Source organism: Nannobrachium achirus, assembly GCF_963921795.1.
Source record: "Nannobrachium achirus genome assembly, chromosome: 9".
NCBI classification, from domain to species: domain Eukaryota; kingdom Metazoa; phylum Chordata; class Actinopteri; order Myctophiformes; family Myctophidae; genus Nannobrachium; species Nannobrachium achirus.
Genome location: NC_137818.1, coordinates 26,807,333 through 26,832,256, shown reverse-complemented (window position 1 = coordinate 26,832,256; position 24,924 = coordinate 26,807,333). Strand labels below are relative to the sequence as shown.

The following is a 24,924-nucleotide window of genomic DNA, read 5'->3' as shown; positions in this document are numbered from 1 at the left end:
TGTGTGCCATGGCGGGCAGCTCACATAATCCTCAGTCCTGGAGTTTAGACAGACCCAACACTCACTGACCACTTATCCAGGCTCTCCACTCAGAGCCTCCCACATTGTATCAATACAAACCCCCTGTTTGTCAGCACATTTTATTCAACTCTTGTGTAATCAATGCCTTCTTTTTTTTTTGTAAGAATTTCATCTGCCAGAAACATTTCTTTGCTCTCTAGCGAGTGTTCGTAAGCACACGGCGCTGCCCCAGAGTCCCCTTACCTCTGTTTCCGCGGCTGCTGCTGTTTCACATTTCTCCATACCATTACATGTAGCCCAGAGGCCATGTTGGTTTTCTACTTAGCTTGTACTGACAGTAAAACAGAGCCAGAGATAAATGAAGCGGCTTAACCCCAGGGCAGCGCCTGTCGAAGCCCTCTGATCTAACCTGTCTCAGCAAGACGACCTCCGCTCCTTCAGACCAGAGTCTTGTATCTACATAATTAGTTTTAGTGTTTTTCTTCTTTTTTTTTATCAATTATATCGTCGTTGTCGGATGGAAACCTTGTATGTCCAAAACCGTTTGTTGTGCATTTTCCATTTTAAAAATGATTTAAACAGGTGAAAACAGCTGATCTACAAGCACACAACGCCTCGCACCGCGAGGCGTTGTGTGCTTGTAGATCTGCTGTTTTCACTACTTTTGTGTGACGGCCTTGTACGATGAAGCAGGGCTTTACTTTGCGAAAGATCATACAAATTTGAAACTTGGAGATACGAGGTTTCCGCTCGACAACAACGATATGTTTTTTTTTATGAGAGTTTTCAAGAGAGGCAGAGAATTACATTCAGCTCGGGTCATGAACTGGATTCGAACCCATAACACTGCAATAGCACTTTGCCTCCTTGGTTACAGTGAATACTCTAAATGGCTGAACCAGCAGCGATGCCTCAACCTTAAGGAATTTAAGATATATATTTAGAGAGAGATTTTCAGTTTAACCACTGTGCATTCTTTGTAAATGGCATTGTGGGTTGGGTTGGAAATACGCTGTAAAAGTTCCTGGGTCCTAGAAATGTTCTTGGTGTAATACTGGTAACTCATCCAGTTAATTTGTCGATTGATTTTGTCATCCTAGGTAGGAATCTGGGTCAGAATCTGCTCCTTACACCTGGAAATTGGCCGAAGGGTGGCACTAGAGGAAAAGTCACCTAAATCAGTTGGCTGCATCCTTGCTACCTTAAGCATATCTTAGCGTGCTTAACATTATGGAAATCTAGCCATTCGATTTTGGCCTAAGGGTTGTACTAGAGAGGAAAGACCATTGGTCCATCCTCTGGGCACTGTGGGCAGCAAAATAAATAAAACAAATAACATACATTTTCAACACATAAAGCAAGCATGCATTTGTTTTTACTTGAGAAAAATATTAAAATTAAAGTTGTGTGTGTGGGAACTGCAGGTAGCGCTGTACAACCCGGAGGCGGAGGGCAGTGAGAGTCCAGGCAGCATGGGAGGAAGCCTCAGCAACAGCCTGTCAGACCAGAGCCTGGCCTCCCTCAACCTCAACTCTGCTGTCAGCACAGGAACCAACGTACACAGCTACACACCAGTAAGACCCTTATACTGTAGCATGAGCTACCAACGTACACAGCTACACACCAGTAAGACCCTTATACTGTAGCATGAGCTAGCTACGTACACAGCTACACACCAGTAAGACCCTTATACTGTAGCATGAGCTAGCTACGTACACAGCTACACACCAGCAAGACCCTTATACCAACGTACACACCAGTAAGACCCTTATACTGTAGCATGAGCTAGCTACGTACACAGCTACACACCAGTAAGACCCTTATACCAACGTACACAGCTACACACCAGTAAGACCCTTATACTGTAGCGTGAGCTACCAACGTACACAGCTACACACCAGTAAGACCCTTATACTGTAGCATGAGCTACCAATGTACACAGCTACACACCAGTAAGATCATTATACTGTAGCATGAGCTACCAATGTACACAGCTACACACCAGTAAGATCATTATACTGTAGCATGAGCTACCAACGTACACAGCTACACACCAGTAAGACCCTTATACTGTAGCATGAGCTACCAACGTACACAGCTACACACCAGTAAGACCCTTATACTGTAGCATGAGCTACCAACGTACACAGCTACACACCAGTAAGATCCTTTTACTGTAGCATGAGCTACCAACGTACACAGCTACACACCAGTAAGATCCTTAAACTGTAGCATGAGCTAGCTACGTACACAGCTACACACCAGTAAGACCCTTATACTGTAGCGTGAGCTACCAACGTACACAGCTACACACCAGTAAGACCCTTATACTGTAGCATGAGCTACCAACGTACACAGCTACACACCAGTAAGATCCTTATAGCACAGGCACCAACGTACATGGCTACACACCAGTAAAACTGTTATAGCATGACCTACCAACGTACACACACACACACCAGTGACATGTTTAAGAATGGGCTACCAATGTTCACAGCTAAAACACCATTAAGACTGCTTTAGCATGGGCTACCAATGTACACAGCTACACACCAGTGAGACCCGGCCTTATAGCATGGGCTATATTCACTCTATACACAGTTTCTAATCATTGTTTTACCCTAGCATCCCTATTTTGGGGTGAACATTCCATGGAAATACTGTGCCTCGATCGGGAGCGTGTCGCTGTTACTACATGTCATCTTTTCGACACCCGACTCTAACCCTAACCCTAACCTCCGCGGAGTGAGTCGTTAACCCTCCGGACGAAATGATGGTCGTTTGAAAGAGCGCGATTTTGCCGCCTCGATCTACAACCTCAACACAAGTTGTATTGAGAAGCATTGTGAGCATGTAGATCGGTTATTTTCACCAAAGACTGGGAAATAAGTGGTTAAAGGACCATCCCAGCATCAATACATGGCATTGTCTATTCATGGCTTCTGACATAATACTGTATGGTATATAAACATAGACAATTTCCCCATTAATGGCTTAATATTTAGACAGCTTAAACCGTAGGCTTATTTTTGTTTACACAATAATTTAATAACCGAAGTTATTAAAATGTTTCTGAACCTACCTGAATAATTGAGTCAATGTTGAACAAACATAATTGGACATGGATGTTTGAATTGAGCTTGTAAATCAATCTTTTCTACAGGGGCTATTTTCAGCGAGGCTTTTCAAAATAGATTTTCATACCATACCATACTGAAATGAGCTGAATCCAATGGCTTCCTTGAAAATGTAACAAAACATGGTATGCTAAGGAAAATGAGTGGCAGTACTGTCTAGTATACGACGAGTCATGGTCAGTGGTTTACACACACCAAACAGCCATGGTCGTTTAAATGAATAAGCAGCTCCTACTGATAAAAGGGGAATTACGCGCAAAACAAGACAAAACAATGTGTCAAAACAAGCCAAGCTGTCTGTTTGCGTTGTTTGAGTTATTGGTTAGTAATGTTTGGTAACACACATTCTGCTTATAACACTGTAGAACTAGAACGTTCTGGGGAATTGCAAGTGTGGTTGCACTGATGCGAGTCGCGAGGAATCCACTGGGAAATGAATTCTGTCTTACCATTTATATTAGATATTGTGATGTCAAGTGAAGTATGACCAATCCTGTCTGATTGGACATTATATTGTCCAAGTTATCCGGCCTTACTATTCAGATAACTTCAGTTAAAAGGTTAGCAAAAAACATGGCATTCCATTTATACTGCTATGCGGCGTAGATGTTATGCAAAGCCTGGCCAATAACTGTGCTTTTAGAAAAGGAAAACTATTAATCTATGCAATAACTCAAAATGCACAGTCACAGACATACACAGTGCGAGTTCATTTACATGGAGGCTGGCTGGCCCATGTTCCCTACAGTTTCAGTGCCTACAGTCTTGGCAGAGTATAGCACACCCCAGGCTTGGCAGGCCACAGCCCACTGACATATTTGGCCAGATATGATATTGGCAGCTCGGATGATTTCATATCCATGTCAAAACAAGCTCCTTTGGCCATTTCAATCAAGTCATTTGAAGTTATGTGTGTGTGTGTTTTTGTGTGATGCTGACAATAAATTGCTGTTTTGAAGAGATTAGATTGGCACAACTCACTGGCGAGATTACAGTTATTCCATCCTGACTCTTAACAAAACACTCAAAGGAATTGGCAAACTATGCCTGGAAATCATCAAGCATTCGAAAATATAATTGGAGCAGTATTCCTTGATCCCAAAAACACAGTCGACTCCAGTAATGCCAGTGCCTTGTCCTTTAAATGAGCTCAACCCAATCCCTTTGCTGACCGTGTGCCAATTGATTTGGTGTAGGCAGTGATCATTAACTCTAACGCTTTGGACGTTCCCGTTCGCCCCATTTTTCCCGGCGGTGCGATGCCAATTGTACTTTCTTTGGCTCGTTCTTTTGTACCTTGGTTTGATGTCTGTAAACTGATGAGGGGTCGCGCGGGTGTGTACCGTAGAGACAGCTCCCGTAAAAGTGCTCTCAAAAACCCACTGGACGTTAGCATCAATGGAGTAACAAAACACTTCCATGTTATTTTCTCTGGGTCTATTGCTTAGTAGCGATTGAGCGCCCTTGACGGACGGCAGCCTACCGCGGCCATTTCACATTAATTCTTGCATGAGGCTGCCCTCTACTGCTGGTATAGCGAAAGTACACATATTTAAGGAGAAAAAAAAAATAATGATAAAAAAAAAAAATACATCTTTGTCTATAACATCGCAAAGGTAAGGTGCTTTTGCTGGCACAAAACCCAATAAATAAATAACAACATCTGGCAGTAAAACAGTTAATAATACCAAATCAATTTTCCATGCATCCCATGCTTCCCTTTTGGGGCAACTTCTCTTATCACTGTATCTATACAGTATGTAATGTTGGACTGACGTATAACATTTTCTTTATAAACATTGTTTAAAGGAACTTACCAGCATCAAGACATGACATTGTCTATCTGTACACACATTCGGCCATGTTGTACGACATCAACATAAACCATTTTCCCCATTAATGGCTTTATTTTTAAACTTACAGTAGATACAATACAATACAATCTTTACATAATGTCAGAAGTTATTTAAATGTTACCAAACCTACCTGAATAATTTTGGCATTGCTGGACAAACATAATGAGACATGGATGTTTGAATTTAGCTCATAAATCAAGCTTTTCTCCAGGGACTCTTTTCAGCTATACTTTTTACATCAATCTGTGTATCAAAACCCAATCATAACATAACATTGACAAATCCACACTATATTTCAAATCTCACAATATTTATTTTGTTGGATTACCTATCTCAAGCAAGTTTCAAGGCTCTGCAAGTTGATTTCCATAGCGTAATGAAATGAAATGAATCCAATAGCTTCCTCGGAAATCAAACATAACAGGGTATGCTGTGGAAAATGGTTAGTTCCAATGATTTCCATTCTGTTTCCAAATCCAGGAGTTTGAGGTCACACAATCTCATTGGCTATACGGATACCCTCCCAGATCTTTACCCTGACCATAACCAGACCAAACCCATGCCTGTAACATAACATTCTAACATAATGCTTGTTCCCCAGTTCACAGGGCACCTCTGCCTTAACGGCAAACATTCCCCATGTCATCGCAACTATTTGGTCTTGACCGGAAGTATCCAGTCCATTAGGTTGACATTCCTCTAGTCCCAGTTATCTTTTATCTTTTAGGTTTCTTACTGAACAAGATGAGATAAACAGGTCACAGTAAAATCTTCCAATCCTACAAATCAGATTCCCATTCCCTGTAAGTCAAGTATCTCAGGCATTGTTCCAACGAATTAAAAACTCGCCCTATTTAATATTTGGTGTCTGAGTAAAAAGTTACTTAGTTGGAAATGCAGTGCTTTTTTAATATACCCCACCTTAATGTATTTATATTATTTTTGAATTTGTGTTTTGCCGTTTTGGGGTATATGTTTCTTTTCCAAGAACATTTTGAGAGTTCTCATCCTCTGAATATGTGTCATGTAAAATGCAAATGAAATTCTCTCCACGTATTTGATAAAATAGTCATATGTAGGCCACCAAAATACTCTCCACATATCCTTGAGGATTTCACTGAAATGCTTTCAATTATCCGCACTGAATTTGAATGTGTCATTACGGGTGATTTAAAATACACATACACAACGTCAATGATTAAAAAAAAGCAATTGCAGTAGATTTTCTGCCATACTTGACATGCTTGATTTGTCTCAACATGTGAAAGAACCGACCTAGGATTTAGAAGACTAGACTTAGAAGACTAGTTATTACCAAGGGAGTTAACGTCCCAAATATTAAGGCTGCTCTCGAGACACGCCAGACAGACAGATTCACTCACACAAACACGGATGCAGAGATAGGGTGCATTTATAGATACCAGAACTCTTTTCTACGGAAGCATCAAATATTAATCTAACCCAGCTTCAAATTATGTTGACGATCTGTTTTATACTTCCAATTCAATAATCTTCAATGTAATTGATATCTTTGCCCCTTCTTCCTTTCCCCCCCTTTTTTAGAGTAGCCATTTTTTTTCTCTTCAATTTAGTCATTATTGTAATTAACCCATTAAAGGAGTAGCTCACCCCCAAAATGCCTTTTTTTAATTTGATTATTATTGTAATACGTTTTTTTTTTTTGTCTTAGGAATGCGACAAAAAACATTATTGAACTCAAGTCTCCATGGCGTGAGTAATCATTTTTGGGGTGAACTTCATCCTAATCCTCCCACCCAACACTCCCTGCTGATGGGTGCCGCCCCAGCCCAAAGGAGTAGTGCAGTGACAAATGTTACCCTTCCCGCCCGGCTTCCCTCCCGAACACAGACCAATTGTGTTTTTATAGATGCTTGGCAAAGCCGAATGCACCACCACCAGTGGATTTGGAACCCTGCCCCTTTGGTAGGCAGGTTTCTGAATTGGCCACAACCCACCTCTCATACAGAATAGACAGAGGTGGTCCCATATTTTAATAAGCAATAATGAGGATCAATTGAATGAAGATCCTGAGTGAAGTACTCCTTTAAGTGGTTAATGTAGTCTAAAATGTTACACAGTATAATGCTAATTTACTTTGAGAAGAACACATAAAGGGAATGGCAAACATTGTTGTCACAAGGCTTGATGTTTCTCACTGTGCTTGTATTTCTTCCAAATGAACCTAATAGAATAAAATGCAACATTAGGGTTATCTCGATCCCCAGCCATTTGCTCCAAAATTAGACAAACAATGAAAACCCGCCGACATCTGACATTCTTTTTTCCCCGTCAAGGCAGCTGCTCACCTTTTTACCATCAATCACTTCTCCCTCTGTTCACCTCCCACCTGCATTAGCAAAGGTCAGCCCAATCTCATCTCGTTAACCTCTCGTTTCTGGAGGCCACCTTCTCTCCCGTTTGTCTTCCTCCTCCACGCACACACGCACACACACACACACACACACACACATACACACACACACACGCACACACTCTCTCTCATTCTCACACACCAGACACCTTGGGCCCTGTCGTTCCAGACCTCCTCTGCGGGTGGGGGGGCAGTGGAGGTGGAGGTGGATGGTGTTAGTTCCGGTTCGTTAGCCGGTTCAGGTGATACCCTCCTGGCTGAGGGTGATTACCGGTGGCAGAGCCTTATTTTTTCGGAGGCATCTTTTCTCCCCGGTGAAGTAGTTATAGACATGAAGGCCACAGAGATGGAGGACGGAAGGGTGGAGGAGGATGGGGTGACGGGGGGTGGGTGTGGTTGGATGTGTCAGTGTGGCTCACAGATACAGAGGCGTAGCGACTGCAGGGGACTTCCTCCTCAGGCTGTTGGATGGACGGTTCGTATATATAGTTGAAGAGAACTGCAGTGACGCGACGAAAAGCTGGATTTCTGCACAGAGTGAGACTGTGTTAACTGTGCGTTTTGTGAGGTGTGTTAATGACTGCCAGGGGCGCAGGAGGCATTTTAAAAGTGAAGGGGACACATCTGGGAGGTATGTGCGCGCGCATAGCGCGCGCGAAAGTTTTTGGGGTATCCCCCCCACCTTTGGTGATATCCCCCCCACTTTTGCCCCGAGGAGGGGGGGACATATCCCTGTGTCAAACCAAAGACACATGTCGGCTGCTGTCTTTTTTGTTGTTGTTGTTGTTGTTGTCAGAATTCGCCTGGTCATAAAGTTTCATAAATCATGAAAATTAAATCACTACAATTTGTTCTATGTTCTGTGCATGTTGACAAGTTTCAAACCGAAGACACCACATGCATGTACAGTGTTTTACTTTAGTAAAATATTCTGTGACCAGTGAGTGACACTGACAGTGATTCTTTCACTCTTTCACTGATTTATTTTCACGTGGGGCCATGAGTGATTGCCTCATTGGTGTCCATTTTTGGGTCCGACATGAAAAAGTTGGGAACCACAGTAACAAGAGGAAACGTAAAATGTGTTGACAAACGAAATTGCATTTCCATTATGCATCTGTTCAAAGGTAGGTCTACTTACATTGTTGCTTGATTTAAAGAACAACGTTATCGTTTTTTGGTTTTTTGACCGTTTCATTTTGACTGAGAATGATGTGAGACTAGCCTACACACACCAGCAGCAGGTCCAGCACCTGCAATGACGGTCTCCTTCTGCCACTGCCTGCCTGCTTGTCACTATCGTGTTGTATTAATTAAACTCATTCAGAACAGCTGAGCTGAGCTGCCGACTGCACTGCACTGCACTGGTGGGACTGTGCCTCTAGAGGGCAGTAATACGCCTTGAAATGAGAACTACTCAGTGTGTACAGTATAATCGATCATATTTGCGGCTTTTTCTTGGACCTGAACACTGGAGGGGATATCCCCCCCACCCAAAAAAAGTGGAGGTGTTAATCCCCCCCGTCCCCCCCTACCCCCTGCGTGCATGATGACTGCTATCACTTCTTCCTCTGTGGAACTGCTAATTGCTCTCGTGTGTGTGTCACTAATCTATCTCTCTCTCTCATCTCTTCTTGGGACGATACACAATATTATCGTTTATCGTGGAGATTTAATCGTGGATCAATTCACCTTTTATTAGCTGAGCTCCATATCCGGTACCACTTAAAGTTACACTCTATAATTGGTAAAAGGTACTTATAATATACATTATACATTACATACATTATATATTTTTTTCACTCTCTATCAAATGTCTTTAATAGCCAAAAAATAGCCTATCTACAAGCTCACAACGTGTTGCGTTGCAACGCGTTGTGAGCTTGTAGATCTGCTATCGTCCCACCCTTAGATATGATCTGACCCCTCTCCTCTCCTCTCCTCTCCTCTCCTCTCCTCTCCTCTCCTCTCCTCTCCTCTCCTCTCCTCTCCTCCAGGTGAGCGGTCACTCGGAGCCCTCCTCTCAGTCTCTGAGCCTGCAGCAGCCCGCTCCCCCTCCTCCCCCGCCTCCCCCCCAGCCCCAGTACGGGGGTCTGCCCGTCCCGGAGGCCACCAGGGACAAGCAGCTCTGCTTCTCCGACTTCGAGGACCTCAGCGCCTCCTTCCGCAGCCTCTACAAGTGTGTCTTTGAGCAGTCCTTCTCACAGCAAGGTATGTGTCTCGGGCATTCAGCATGTGTGTGTGTGTGTGTGTGTGTGTTGGGCTGTCACAATGATGACATTTTACATGACGATTAATTGTCAGTCAAATAATTTGGATAAGTGATTTAATCGTGTTTTTGTCGTTGACAATTGCATTTCTGTTTGGCTTTTAGGCTTTGAAGTTGCACATATACCTAAAAAATACCATATGACACAACCAAAATGTACAACAAAATGACGGACACGTTTGACAACTTTATACTTAAAAAAAGAGCATTGGTAGTGGAAATAGCAGATCTTCAAGCTCACACTGCGTCGCATCACAACACGGTGTGAGCTTGTAGATCTGCTATTTCGGCTATTTTTGAAAATGTGTGAAAATATATGTATCAACATGGAAACGATTATGACAAAATAATTGTGATTAGACGATTATGTAATAATTGTGACAGGCCTATGTGTGTGTGTCAGTGTGTGTGTGTGTGTGTGTGTGTGTAATGTATGTGAGTGTGTGCGCGCGTGTGTGCGTGTATGCGCCTGTTCAATCTGAACATTGACATGTGTGTATGGGGGGAGGGGGGGTACTGTACATGTAAGCCTCTCAAATGCCCCGTCAGGCTTTCCTGCACATAATTAACTGTCAAGCGTAAGACACTGCCCTATCGCAATCACTGTACAAAAAATGTAACATTGTTTTGATAGCAGTAAAAGCATTTGAACACCTTCCCAACACACACACGCACACACACACACGCACACACACACACACACACACACACACACACACACACACACACACACACACACACACACACACACACACACACACACCAATCCACCTGACTATTGTATTGTAATAAACAAACACTCTATTGTTCCACATATCTTCAGTTTACGGCTTGCTCAGTCAAATGAGTAAAGGCAATTAGGAGGAAGTAGACTTCGGTAGAAGGAAAGAAAGAAAACACACACACACACACACACACACACACACACACACACACACACACGTTTGCAGCCAAGTGGAACAAAGTGTATGGATGGGGGTTCTGTGTCTTTGATAGCAGCTAATTAGATTGGTTCTAACATTTGTGAAGCGTCTCGTTAATTGCTTCCTGAAGATTTCCGTCAGGTCACTGGGCCTCCCCCTCCCGCTTGGTCCTCCTCTTGCCCACACATACAGTATGTACTTTTCTAATTCACAATACTTTTACTTCTACACCACTACATCTCAGATCCAAATATTTTACTTTTACTCCACTACATTTATTTGAAAACTTTAGTTACTAGTTACTTTGTAGATTTTGATTATTATTACAAAACACAAATTAACCCCAAATTTTTAATTCCCGGCTTTTACTTCTAACAGAGTATTTCTACATAACGGTATTGATACTTTTACTTACTAAAACACTATTCAAAAATTAGAGAACATACATACAGTACTTCTTTTTTTTTTAAGATTTGTTTTTTTGGGCTTTTATGCCTTTATTGATAGGACTGATAGTATACTGATAGGACTGATAGTAGACTGACAGGAAATGGGGGGAGAGATTGGGAAGTGACACGCAGCAAAGGTCGTAGGGATCGGAATTCGAACCCGCGGCACGCTGTCAGGCATCAGAGCCTATGTGGTATGCGCCTGGACCGCAAGGCCAGCAGGCGCCCCATCATGTGTCTTCTGCAGACCGGTCTGTCGGGCCCCAAGCGCTACTGTATGTGTATGTGTGTACTGTATGTGGGCTTGTTGCAGAAAACAAAAAGTGGAAGAGCCAATCAGCCAATCAGTGTCTGTCAATCACAGGGCCCTAGGCTGAGTGCAGAGGCTGATTGCACCCTGGCCACGATGTGAATGGCATGAACCTGTAGACACCGGAAGTGGCGGAAGTGCTGCGGTTAACGGAAGTTACGTCAAGCGTTGCAGTCTGTTTACATTCCCCGGTGAAACAAAACATAGCTCCACTGACCAGCTCGTAAGTGAACTCGCTCTTTAGTAGAAACGTAAACGTTTAGTAGAAACGTGTAACGTTGGTAGAATCCATGTTTGCTGCTTACTGTGCGACTCCGAGCAGAAAGGACGAAGGCGTGAGGGAGAACAGAAAATGTTTCTGCGGGGAATAGATTTTCAGCAACACCGCACTGTGATTGGTCGACAAAAACAACTTCCGGTGAAATTCTCCCGGCGGAAGTAGCACCGTTCTCTTCGCAGATGAGTAAGCCTTGCTGCGCGATCGGCTACGCTGATTGGCTCTCCCACTTTTTGGTTTCTGCAAAACGCCCACACACAGCTCTTGGGAACAGACCGGTCTGCAGAAGACAAGAAAATGCGAATTCACACAACCGGGATGGCTTACTACCAGGCTACAATGAATTAACTGTTTGAAAAACACGTAATGTAGAGCTATGATGTGTAGAGCAAAATAAAATGGATTTGGGTTAGTGCTTGAAAAGGCCCTACAGCAGGTAGGTAGACAGACAGCATAGGGTGCGTGACTTTAGCATGCAGACTTGCCGGCCAGGGATCGCTGTTGGCAGTCATTGTATTTGGGACGTTGAGTCACTGTGAGTCACCCAAACAGTGGAGCTCATCTTCTACCATGGTCAACCTCAGCACTGCCTAAAAGACCACACACTAGACTGGGGAGCCTGACTCAGGTGGTGTTGCAATACCTTCTCAGGAGGAGCCTCCCAGGTCCTGTTCATTACATCTGCAATCATACAGTTAGATTCCACCAGGGGGGACTTTGGAACAAAAGTAAACCATATGTAATTAAGGGCTTGAAGGGGCTTCAGTTGAAAGCATTTACTTGAGCAAAGAGGTCCACTTGCAGGAAGTTCATTAGGGAAAGAATCGCCTCCCTGAAGAATAGAGCTGTATTATCCCTCTCAGTGTCCAGCTCAAAAGACCACAACTCCCATGCTAGTCCTCCATTTTTGTTCCAATTAAGTGAAGTGTTGAAGTGCAACCTGTACTACGAGAATGTTTCGCAAAATTAGTGGAGATATTGAACCAATAAAAAGTATTAACAAGAGCTTGTGATCTGCAACAACTACCCGACAGTTACACTGTGTGTGTGTGTGTGTGTGTGTGTGTGTGTGTGTGTGTGTGTGTGTGTGTGTGTGTGTGTGTGTGTGTGTGTGTGTGTGTGTGTGTGTGTGTGTGTGTGTGTGTGTGTGTGTGTGCGTGCGTGCGTGCGTGCGTGCGTGCGTGCGTGCGTGCGTGCGTGCGTGCGTGCGTGCGTGCGTGCGTGCGTGCGTGCGTGCGTGTGCGTGCAGGGTTGATGGGGATGCCCAGTGACTCCAGCCAGCAGGCGCGCTCAGTCTGCTCCTACCAGCAGTCCCCCGGCGCTGCCCACCACCACCAACACAACCACGGCCACCACCTGTCCCCTCACCAGGCCCACGGCCAGCACAGCCAGCACCCACAGCTCTCCAGCCACCCCCAGCAGCACCCACAGCTGTCCCACCAGGGCCACAGTGGACAGGGCTGCTCCAGCACCGGCGGTGAGATTCAGCATTTCAACACGGATATACTTACTGTATTGCAAGGGGTCTTCGACAGGGGGCCCGGGACCCCTAGGGGGTCCTCAGAGTTATTACAGGGTGTCCTTCAAATCTTTGTGTGATAGAAACCTTTTTTCTCCCTTTTTATATTAACCACTTGAACCCTAACGTCCATATTCTGAGAACTTTAGCCAAGAGATTTGGTGTAGAGGGGAAAAAAGAGCTCACTAAGTACAGAGTGAAAGGTCAAGTTTATAAGTATTGACGGTTCAAGTCGTTACATATCTGATAACACAAATTGAAATGAATCCAAAATACACTGATGATTGTGCTGTCAAACGATGAAACTATATGGAATCTATGAACAGGTTGTGGGGGGTCCCTGCTTCATCTCTCTCTCAGCTAAGGGGTCCTTGGCCTGAAACTTTGAAGACCCCTGTGTATTGTATGAAAAAAACCCCACTTGAAAAGATTTTGTGCCAGGACCTCCAAGAGAAGATATGTGGTGGTTTGTATATTGTTTTAAGCAGAGTCTGCGCTTGTAAATCAGCTATTTTCGAACTTCCTAACATTTTATAACTGGTTTCTCAATTTTCTGGGGACCCCCTGGAACCCACTCAATGACCCCTGAAATCCCCAGACCCCACCTTGAGAAGCAGTGCCCTAAATGACAGAGTCATTGGTTGTTTACAATGCAATATTAAACTATGTGAGAGTCTATGCTTTTATATTTCTCACATTCTTTGTTAGCCCAAAAAGGAAATGGAAAACTATAGTATCTGCTTAGCATTTGACAAAATATACAGAAAACCATGCAGGGTACAGTACACAAATATACACATTAAGGCAAAAATGTATAACCAACAGACCAAGCAAGAGGGGATGTGGACGTGGGTGGGATTTTCTCTTTTACAACTCAGGACATTTATAGCATGTGGGATTCATTTAAAACTTTTATTTGAAACTAAATTTATAATTTTTAAGGAACCTAGAAGATATATGTGTAATCTAGAAACTGTGTAGTTCTCTGCTGCATTAAACCATTTCAGGTGCTGAGCTGCACAACACCACATCATCAAACAGTTCAGACTGTCAGATACACAACAATATTCAAAGTGTTCATTTAACTTTGTGAGTGTAAGATAAGACCCCAACTTCTCAAAGTGTGGTCTGGGGACACCCAAGGGTCCTTGAAGTGGTGCCAAGGCCAGCAAAATGAGGAACACTTTAAACACTTAACCTATTTCATTTTTCTGCTATTTAAAAAAATAAATAAAAAAGAAACTGACAAAATGCTGACTATTCTTCCCTGGCTGAGAATCTTTTCAAATGGAGGTCCACAGCAAAATACATATCAATTTGGGGCTCGTTGACATGAAAATGTTTGAGAAGCAGTGCTACAAGGGTCCACTCAAAGTTAAATTAATACGCTACATTTGTCCGTGCACCAGCATATTTCTCCTGTTCCCAAGGCCACGTCTGACATTGTTGCAAACTGTGCTCTGCTAGCGCTCAGAAATAGGTTCATCTCTGCACTGACTCACTGTCTTCATATTATCATCACTGTGTAGAAACCTTGTACAGTATCTTGTTTTTCCATGATGACAGTGTTACACAAAAGTTGTGAAAATAGGCAATCCATAAGCTCACATGTGCTTGACCCGAGGCTGTTTCTACAAATGCCTTCTTTTTCAAAAATGTTCAAAAATAGCAGATAGACCTGCTATTTTTGAATATCGTACACGATAATCTAAAATGACAGGCTAAATAATTTCTTTTGTCTACTTCCTGAAAAGTAACAGTTCTGGACATACAGGTTACACTCTGTCCCCTCCATAAGGTGCCACAGTGTTTGACACTGTGAGGCTGTGCATGGCAGGTACAGACTGTATATGGACTATACCAGTCCATATAGAGTCTATAACAGTCTATAGCCATGTTTCCATAAGCTTATTCGAAAATAGGAAGCGAATTATCATAAATTCGCATTAAGACAAAGCGAATTTAGCCTGTTTCCATTTGCGGGTGTCATTCGAATTAGCAACGGTCGCATGAGTTGATCGGGCTGATTTTTTTCAGACCGAACCAGACCTGAGCACTGCACGTCTGACTGCTGTGACTCGATCGCTGCACAGTGTACACTCATCCTGCAAGTTTCAGTGTCCTCTGGAAGGTGGCCGATCTGCAAGCTCACAACGCGGCACGGAGACGCCAATGCGAGCTGGTGTGAGCTTGTAGATCAGCCACTTTTGGCACGCAACACCGTGTGATGAGGAAGGGTTAGCCACGGATGGCTTGACTTCGGGAGGTGAAAACGGGAGGAATTTACACCCCCCCCCCCCCCCCATCTAACTACATTGCAAAGTAGCAAGCATACTTTTCATGTAAAAGTGCCTAATTTCTGTGCAACAACTGTAAACATGCTTTCCTGTTTAGAACCTAGTCTATGTATGTATCTATGTAGATATATGTAGGTGTCTCTGTGTGTTTAAGCCCATAGCCCAATCAGGGACCAGCACTTCTGGCAAAGTCATCATTAACAAGCCAGTGAGGGACCAGCATTCCTAGTGATGCTACTGGCAAGTAGGCCTACTTGTGCACAAGACGCAAGTTGGCACCTCGACAGAGTGCAGTTCTAGTTGCCTTCTTTGATGCATTAACGATGCGCCAACGAGAATCAGCTGGGTCACATACACACACACTCCACTCTGCCGTGCTCTAAACTGAAGTGACTGGAGTCTCATTTCTCTCCAAAAGCCCTTGAATATGATGGAATAAGATTAAGGATTACTGTGATTATGGTAAGCTCACATTTTTTTTAAATTGATAAATTGCTCCAGGGGCCACAAGGAAGGTCCCGACAGTCATGCTGTGTAGAATCTAAACCAGTCTATATACGGTAGAGTCTATGCCAGAGGATCCCAAGAGGTCCAGGTGTGTATTGGGATTTCGTGACAGCTACAGTACACATTATTACGGCAATATATTACAACAATATATAAAACATTAAGATTTTTTTTTATTTTATGTTAATAATATTTATATTTATCACACATTTTCTAAAAATAATGAAAATAGCAGATCTACAGTCTCACAGCACTTCATGATGTACCGTAATATAATGTGTTGTGAGATGTGAGGTGTTTTCCCTATGAATACGGGTGTGTGTTGAGGTTTTGACTTCCCCATTAGTTTGCCTTGGTCAAACTAATGGGGAAGTCAGCGTAGCCTCCCACTGCTCTATAGTTCTCTGACCACTGGAAAGGAATATTGACACTACTTTTGCTGGGTTGGTAGCTGAGGATGAATGAAAGCAATCCCTCAGTCAACCTCACCTATTGTTTACTTTGTGACCATGGATGCAGTCAGGGGTGTCGCACCAAATTCTGGGCCCTGGGCACCTTAACTATTGAAAAATTGTGAACATTTGTGCAAGTCTTTGATTATTTCAAATCCTTTTAAGGTTTTTTGAAAAACCTATGGTTTCTTTGTCAGTGGTGCTCAAACTTTTTCATGTGAAGGACCCCCAAAATCATATGTATTTGGCCACGGACCCCCATCTCAAAATATTTGCACAAGTTTCACGACTTTTCAAAAATAGCAGATCTGCAAGCAGTGCCGCGCTGTTAGCTTGTATATCTGCTATTTTTCAATAGCTAAAGTATAAGATAATTCCAGGCCCCTCCACCTTGGGCCCTAGTATCTCAGTCCCACTTTCCCCCCTCTTGTGACGCCCATGGATGCAGTGACTGTCTCCTCTCTTGTTCTTTCCAGTCACAGAGCTGTGACTGGCACTTTCTTGTGCGGCTGTGCCACCCTGTGGCTGAATGTGGAACTCGGTCTGGAGCTATTGTCAGTCATGACAAATATTGAGCATTGTCCTATAACTGCTATAATGTGTTTTGCCCAATCCGCACACCTTAGAACACTATTCAGAATGGAAGGCTCATCTGAAATGATCCACCATGCTTTTCCCTTCCATTATTGTGATCCTTTAGTCTTACCAAACCATTTCATATCAAATGTGGTTTGTGTGTGTGTGTGTGTGTGTGTGTGTGTGTGTGTGTGTGTGTGTGTGTGTGTGTGTGTGTGTGTGTGTGTGTGTGTGTGTGTGTGTGTGTGTGTGTGTGTGTGTGTGTGTGTGTGTGTGTGTGTGTTGTTGTTGTTGTTGTTGTCTAGGTATTTCATCAGACTGGTACCCCAACCTTGACTGGCTGAAGGAGAGCTGCCGCATTGCCACCAGCTACAACTGGGCCGACGTGGACCTCTCCCCGTTCCAAGGTAATGCATGTCACCTGCACACATGCACATGCACTAGCGCGCACACATACGTGTGCACGGCACGCGTGTTTTGTATTTTGCACCATCGTTTGTCCTTCCGGTTCTTGCATTGGTGAACGTTTTCTAAATTGATATCTACACTTGGATATATAAACTTGCCCTGGAGGCACAGCATTATAATAAGCTTTGTCATAATAGATCTGGACTAATACAAATGATTATCACTCATCTGAGCGCTTGCATCTCTCCCTGTCTCTGCACTCTCTCTTTCCTTCTGCATTCTCTCCCCTGTACCCCCTCCCTTCCTCCCTCCCTCCCTCCCTTCTCTCTCTTCATCTTCCTCCCTCCATCCATCCATCCCTCCCTCCCTCCCTCCCTCATTGCATCCTGTCTCTATGCTACTATCTCCCTCTCTCTCTCTTTCTCTCTCTGTTTTTCTCTCCTCTCTCTCTCTTTGTCTCTCTGTCTTGCTCTCTGTCCGTCTGTCGCTCCCCCTCTCTCTCTCTTTGTCTCTCTCTGTCTCCATCTCTCTGTCTGTCTGTCTCTCTCAGTCTGTCTGTCTCAATCTCTCTATTTCTGTGTCTCTCTTTCTCAACGTGTGTGTGTGTGTGTCTGTGTGTGTGTGCGTGTGTGTGTGTGTGTGTGTGTGTGTGTGTGTGTGTGTGTGTGTGTGTGTGTGTCTCTCTCTCTGTGTCTGTCTCTCTTTCTCTCCCATATCTCTCTCTCTTTGTCTATTCTTCTTTGTCTCTTTCTGTCTTCATCTCCTATGTCTGCCTGTCTATCTCTTTCTCTCTCTCTATTTTTGTCCGTCTCTCTGTCACACCGTGTGCGTCTCTCTCTTTCCGCGCTCCCCCCCCTCTCTCTCTCTCTCGTTCCGTCCCCCTCTGCCTGTCTCTATGACTCTCGCCCCTCCTGTTTGTATGATGTGAATAATCCAATTAGGCTGCAGCTCAGTAACAGCTCCTTATCACGGTTGGCGCACAAAGCCGGCAGCATCCACACATGATGGATGACGGCCGCCTGTGTTTAAACCACACACACCGGGAAATCACTTTAACCATTGTTTTATATACATTTGGCTATTCAAAAACAGCAGATCTACAAGCGCATAGCGTGGCGCGCTATGAGCTTGTAGATCTGTTGTTTTAGAAAAATCACAAAAGAATGTGTGCAAATCTTTAAATGTATATTACAGTAGGCTATATATATATGTTTTTTAAAGTGAACATTTGTAACTCAAATCTGTCTTTCTCGTGGTCCCTGGAACCACGAGAAAATTGCTTTTCAGATGGGAGGTCCGTGGCCAAATGCATGGGGTCCTTGATTTTAATAAGTTAAAGGAGTAGTTCACCCCCAAAATGACTTTCTTTCTATTGATTAGTCACGCCATTGTCTCGCAGCACTTCATCTGACAGATGACTCATATAGAAACATAGGAAGACATTTCTAGAAGCGGGTCGTCAGGTCTAAATGGGTTAAACCACACAGACCCTCTCCGCTCCCGCCCTCCCTCTGTGTCTCCTGCTCGCTCTGCTTGACCTCCCCTCACACTGGCGCGTTGCTATCCTTCACCATCTCGCTCTCCTCAACAGAGGAGGAGGGCGCCGAGGGCACAGAGACCCCGTTTTTTTCCGCCCCTGCAGCTCGCACACCGTGAAACGAAACCAATGCGAAATGGATTAGAGGCGGCGTGTTCTAGGGACCACGTTGGCAGGCGTTCGCCGGCGCTGCCATGAGGTTACATAAGGAGTCGAGCTTTGGGGATGGGTTTGCCGTGTGTCGAGTCAGTGTCAATGTTGCGTGTCGTCGGGCGATTAGCAATCAGGGTGGCGCGATGCCAAGAATAGAATCACATTGTGTTTGATGTTCTGCTGAATATTGAAGTGCAATAAATGTGGACAGAAGTAGGCTACTTTGTCATTCTTAACTTTTTTGAAAATCTTTGAACATTAATGAGGGTGCTAATGTTAGCTCAGTTAGAATATAATACATTTGACTATACCAGTTCATGTCGAGACCCAAAACAGAGATTAGACGGCTGCCCGGGATTCCAAACTTGTGAAAACAGCAGATCTAAAAGCACACAACGGGTCGCGCCGCGTTGCGATCTTGTAGAACGGCTATTTTCACTACTTCTTAAACATTTGTTTTCTAATTTATGGAATTTCTCAGATGTTTATTTCATTTACTCATAACCTTTTTGTATCATGATTTTTTTTTTTTTTTTTTATGTTTTGAAATAATAATTAAAACCAAAATGTAGGAAACCAAAATTGGATGGACCCATAAAAATGTGTCCACCACCAGATTTCTATTGTCCTCACATAATGATTGTCCATTTCTCCATGCATGTGAATGCATCCTGTGCTGTGTGTGTGTGTGTGTGTGTGTGTGTGTGTGTGTGTGTGTGTGTGTGTGTGTGTGTGTGTGTGTGCTCCCAGGTCTGAAGGAGAGCATGCGCCAGGCGGAGCTCAACAACTGGTCCCTGGACGCCGCCCAGATGGCCGACCTGTGTTCCTCCATCAACCAGTTCTTCACGGCCACGGGGGTCATCCCCCCCCAGGGGGCGCCCCAGCACCCCACCCCGCCGCCGCCGCTGCTGCCACCCCCGCACCACCCTCACCCAGCCCAGCCCCACGGCGCCATGCACCCCAAGCACCCCAGTCAGCTGGGCCAACACGGGCCACACAGCCAGCAGAATCAGCACATGGGTACGAGATAGGGATTGGATGATAAGAGATATTATCGTTTATCGTGATAAAAAAATAAACACTCAAGATAATCGGATGGTGGATATTTAATTTATCGTGAAATCGTCCTCCGTCATGCACTGGGATCAATTCACCTTTTATCTGCCGAGCTGCATATCCAGTACCATTTAAACCCTCTATTGGTAAAACGTACTTATATTATATTTTTCACTTTTCAGCAAAGAAATTTGGTGTAGAGGGGAAAAGGGGGGGGGGGGGGCAACTAGGATAGACCCTTGTGGCAGGGTTTAAGATTCACAGCATTGTAGATCTGATCATGTTTGGCTTATGTATTGACCTGCAGGGAACTAAAGTCTGTTTATACCAATCCAACAGCCTTTTCTCCCACAGGGAACATGTACATGGATTCCAGACAGACCATGTCTTCTATGATGGGCCCACCAGGTTACCCTCATATGCCTCCCATGAGCAACACTGGTCCTACTATGACAGGTGACTCCCTCGCATTCTCACCCACCACACTGCTTTCTGTATTGGATTTCCAATTAGAAAAGATATAGCAAATATCCAGACATAGATAAGAACCCTTCAGCCCCAGAAGTATAAAACCTAACCAAACTACAGTATATTATGTAGATATAAACCTTGGCACTCACACCCTTGTGGTTCTGGAAGAGTTTTGCCTGTGAGCTTTGCTGCAGGTTTTTTATCAAGGTAGCTGGGTTTATAAGTGGTCTGAAATTTGACAGGAGCAGAGATTAGTGTAATTAAATGAGATTTACGTTCTTAAAGTGGTAGAAAACTTTTAATTGGTGATTTAAAAGACTGTGTATAGCTAGTTATGGCACAAAATGCAAAAGAAATTCAATTCCCATTGTCCCTGTCAAGACCACTCGAGCATAGAAAGACCAAGTATGGTACATTGTTTTGTATATGATTGCTGTCCCTGATCCAGTCAGTGTGCACAGTTGTGCACAGATTCTTTTGCATTTCTCTCTCACTATGTTTACTTTTAAGTGTATTTGAGTGTTTCTATTTTGCAGTATTGATATTTTCATGTAAGTAATAAATGTGAGTACTTTTCCCACCACTGATATACCGTTGTGGATTGTTGAAACGTGTGGATTGAAATGACAACTTGAGGTTGCCACAGCACGTGGGACATAATATCACCCTTCAAGGCAGTCTGTCATACAGGAGTGCCTGTTGAGATTGGCAGAACATGCCCATATATGGGCATTACCAAATATGGGCATTCCCAGATATGCCCTTAATATTGATGACATCGGGACAGGGATCTCCATATATGGGCATAGAACGGACAAGGACTTAATTAATTTGCAAGTGTGATCTGGGAATGCCCATATATGGGCAATTTGGGTATGTCAGAACATGCCCATATATGGGCATTCCCAGATATGCTCTTAATATTGATGACACTGGGACAGGGATCTCCATATATGGGCATAAAACGGACAAGGATGTAATTAATTTGCAAGTGTGATCTGGGAATGCCCATATATGGGCATGTTCTGACATCACATTGTCGACTATATATGGGCATAAAATATATGGGCATAAAAGGGACATGAAGCCAGAGCGTGATGTCAGAGCAGCAAACCCATTCTGTTAACCCTTTGCCGTCCGAAATAGAATGGTGGTTGGTAGATTAGCCGTGAAATTTCTATTATTGTATTGTGATCTGAGACATAATATTATGTTTATAAACATGAGCCCGCCGCCCCTCCTTCTTGGACAGCGCCGTTGTTTTTTCTTTTTTTCCCCCCCCAGGTCATTAGCTCACCGTGATTTTCTCGATCTCCGTTGGGATAAAGTGGTGGTTTTGGCCGAGCATCGATCTCCCAGTGCGCTTCGCGTGCGCGATCCGCGCGCATAACGATCCATGCATAATAGTCCAGGAGTGACTGAACAGTCGATGTGTCCACTTTGGATAGCTTAGCACCTAGCACTCCAGCTCTGCTAGTGCTAACGTCCAAACAACAAGTGGGTGGGAGGAAGGAAGGCTGAAGAAGGAGAGGCCATGAGAGTCACTTCTGTTTCATGTCAGAGCAGCCACGGATCAAAATCATTTATTCCGGTTTTAATGACAAAGTCCGGGAAAGTACGGAGTGGCTGAGACTCCTTGCTGGGATGTGCGATATACTACGGTTTTAACATTAAGGGGCTCCCCGTGGCTTACAAAGTGTTAAGAGTGGTTCCCCTGAACAGTGACATCAGAGCATGATGTCAGAGTGATGTCACAGTGACCAATAGACTAAAAAGTGTACTGACTGACTGAATGACACAGACAGACGGAGACAAGCTACGACATTTCTCATGGTATACTGTGACCTTCGGTCGCAACAAGCACACAATGCGAGGCGTTGTGTGCTTGTAGATCTGCTTTTTTCACTAGCTTTGTGCAGGGTCATCCCTATGTTCCCAAGGTTCTATGTTCCCCACAGGTTAACATTCACCAGGTTAACATTCACCAGCGTCGGTAGGTTAGCATTTCACCAGGTTAGCATTCACCAGCGTCGGCAGGATAGCATTTCACCAGGTTAGCATTCACCAGTGTTAGTTTTACTGAGGTTAGGGTTAATGAAGCAATAAGCCACAAAAGGCGAGTGGTTACCTGTTGTTTTACACCGACTGAGAGGCGTAGGGAGACACGAGGCACAGTTTATATCAAACCCGTGGGTTTGATATAAACTGGGTTATAGTCTCATATACCACAGCAACCAGCCAATCAGAATCACAAGGAATGGAACTAGCCGTTTTAGAAGGTTAGGTTTAGATGGTAAGTGGGGAACATAGAACCTGGGGAACATTGTGCGGCAGCCTTGTATGATGAAGCAGGGCTTTACTTTGAAACTTGGAGATACAAGGTTTCTGCCTGACAGTGACGATTTGTTTATGTACATTCTCTCTCTCTCTCTCTCTCTCTCTCTCTCTCTCTCTCTCTCTCTCTCTCTCTCCCCCTCTGGTTCTCCTCTCAGGTCACCACAGCCAGTTGAGTCAGCAGCAGCAGCATCACATGCTTCCACCAGGTCACTTCCAGATGAGGCGTCTGCCCGCTGCAGATGACATACAAGACGACTTTGACTGGGACTCCATTGTCTAGAATATCCTTTACTATCCAGAGGGAAGAGGAGGAGGAATTACAGACTGGAAGAGAGGCAGGAGGTGACAGGTGAGAGAAAGAACTGGCCAGTCCACCCCCAGAGACACGGAAGACAATCCAAGAGAAGAGAAACGGGAATTTCTGTTGTTCGATCTTAGCGCTCTTTTATTTTTTACACACGAAACGGATCACGAGTCTAAAAAGACAATCATGAACAAAACCAGGCTCAAAAGGATAACAGGGTTGGGACAAGCCCTGATGTATACAGTACATACAACAGCTATCGGAATTGTCTTGTCTCGATGTCCCCGTCCCCCCCCTCCCCCTCCCCCGTACCGAGTCTGCTGACGGGCTCACAAGTTGCCAAAGTGTTGTCAAGACGTCTGTGAAGTTATTTTCTGTCATGCCTGATTCATACGTGGCTGGGCGCCGGTGTCACGCACTAAACATTGCTCACCCGCAAGCTCAAGTGAACTTGCAGAGTGGCTATTTCCAGTGCACAACACCCTGTGCGGCTAAGTTTAAATCAGGCTTTATGCGTAGCTGAGAGCCACGCGTTTCCAAACGTGTTTCGGAACGTCACCCCTGAAAATACATACACTTTAAAATCAGAGTGTTGTACATTCTCTGAGCTACAAATGGATTCATTAACACTTGAGGATTTTACGGTGTAGTTTCTGCAAACCTGACTTAATAGCAATTGAAATTGTACCCTTGGCACACGGCCGCGTGCACGCACGCACACACAAACACACACATGCACACGCACCCACCCACGCACGCACACCCCCAACACACACACACGCACGCACACACACACACACACACACACACACACACACACACACACACACACACACACACACACACACACACACACACACACACACACACACACACACACACAAAGACACGTATCAGCAGTGCAGTATTAGCAAATACAGTTATGCACTTTCCTTCTTTTATTGGTTTATTTTTTTAATTACATGTTTTCAGTGATATTTGGCATCTATGTGGATGTTAGTTTTATTGATATCAGTTGTGGGGAGGATTTTCTTTTGAATTAGACAGGAATAAAGAGAACTGCTCTGTCAGACCCTATGACAGCAGAGGAACGCCACCTTGTGGAGGACGATGTAACTGCATACGTTTAGAAAAGAGACATGCTATCATGGCTTAATGTCTTTCAAACAATCACTGTGTTTTGGAAGCAGCGCTTCCTTGCCAAAAAACACTGCTACACTTCATTATTTTGCCTTTCTTTTAGGTAATTTCATGGCCATCTTGCTTAATTGCTTGTACTGCGAACATATCTGCCAGTGTTGAGAGGCTTTGTCTCGAAAGCCATCAGCACTTCTGTGGTGGTGAGAGAGAACACCAAAATGCAAAGTACGCCTCATCCACCCTCTCTTTCCAAATTTCTTTACTAATGTTTTTAAGGGTCTCCAGATGTTGCTGCGTCAATGTGGTTATTTGTGTGTTTGAAGGAACAGCCCTGCCAGTATCCATGGTGCCATATTCTCAGGGTCTTGCTTTCATCTGCCATATCCGAGCAACTATTCTTCCGTGCAACTATGTGTGTGAAGCTGAAGATGCTGTCCAGTACCTGTCCGCTAGTCTCAGTAAAGCCTCATTTATACTTTGTCCCACGACATTGTCACTCACCGAAAATCTGTTTTTGTTTTTTTATTATAAAT

General features: G+C 44.1%; 1 protein-coding gene across 1 annotated transcript in view; it reads left to right on the top strand.

The window, feature by feature from the left end:
- Positions 1–23,227, top strand: part of LOC308292012 (forkhead box protein J3-like) — a gene marked incomplete at both ends in the record, with an annotated part of 76,051 nt that extends 52,824 nt beyond the window's left edge. The window contains 7 exons of the mRNA XM_080734205.1: positions 1,446–1,595; positions 9,404–9,617; positions 12,884–13,111; positions 17,291–17,392; positions 19,834–20,103; positions 20,479–20,595; positions 23,103–23,227. Coding sequence (XP_080590331.1) covers positions 1,446–1,595; positions 9,404–9,617; positions 12,884–13,111; positions 17,291–17,392; positions 19,834–20,103; positions 20,479–20,595; positions 23,103–23,227 — 1,206 coding nt within the window. The remainder of the gene's footprint in view (positions 1–1,445; positions 1,596–9,403; positions 9,618–12,883; positions 13,112–17,290; positions 17,393–19,833; positions 20,104–20,478; positions 20,596–23,102) is intronic.
- Positions 23,228–24,924: the final 1,697 nt, after the last annotated feature.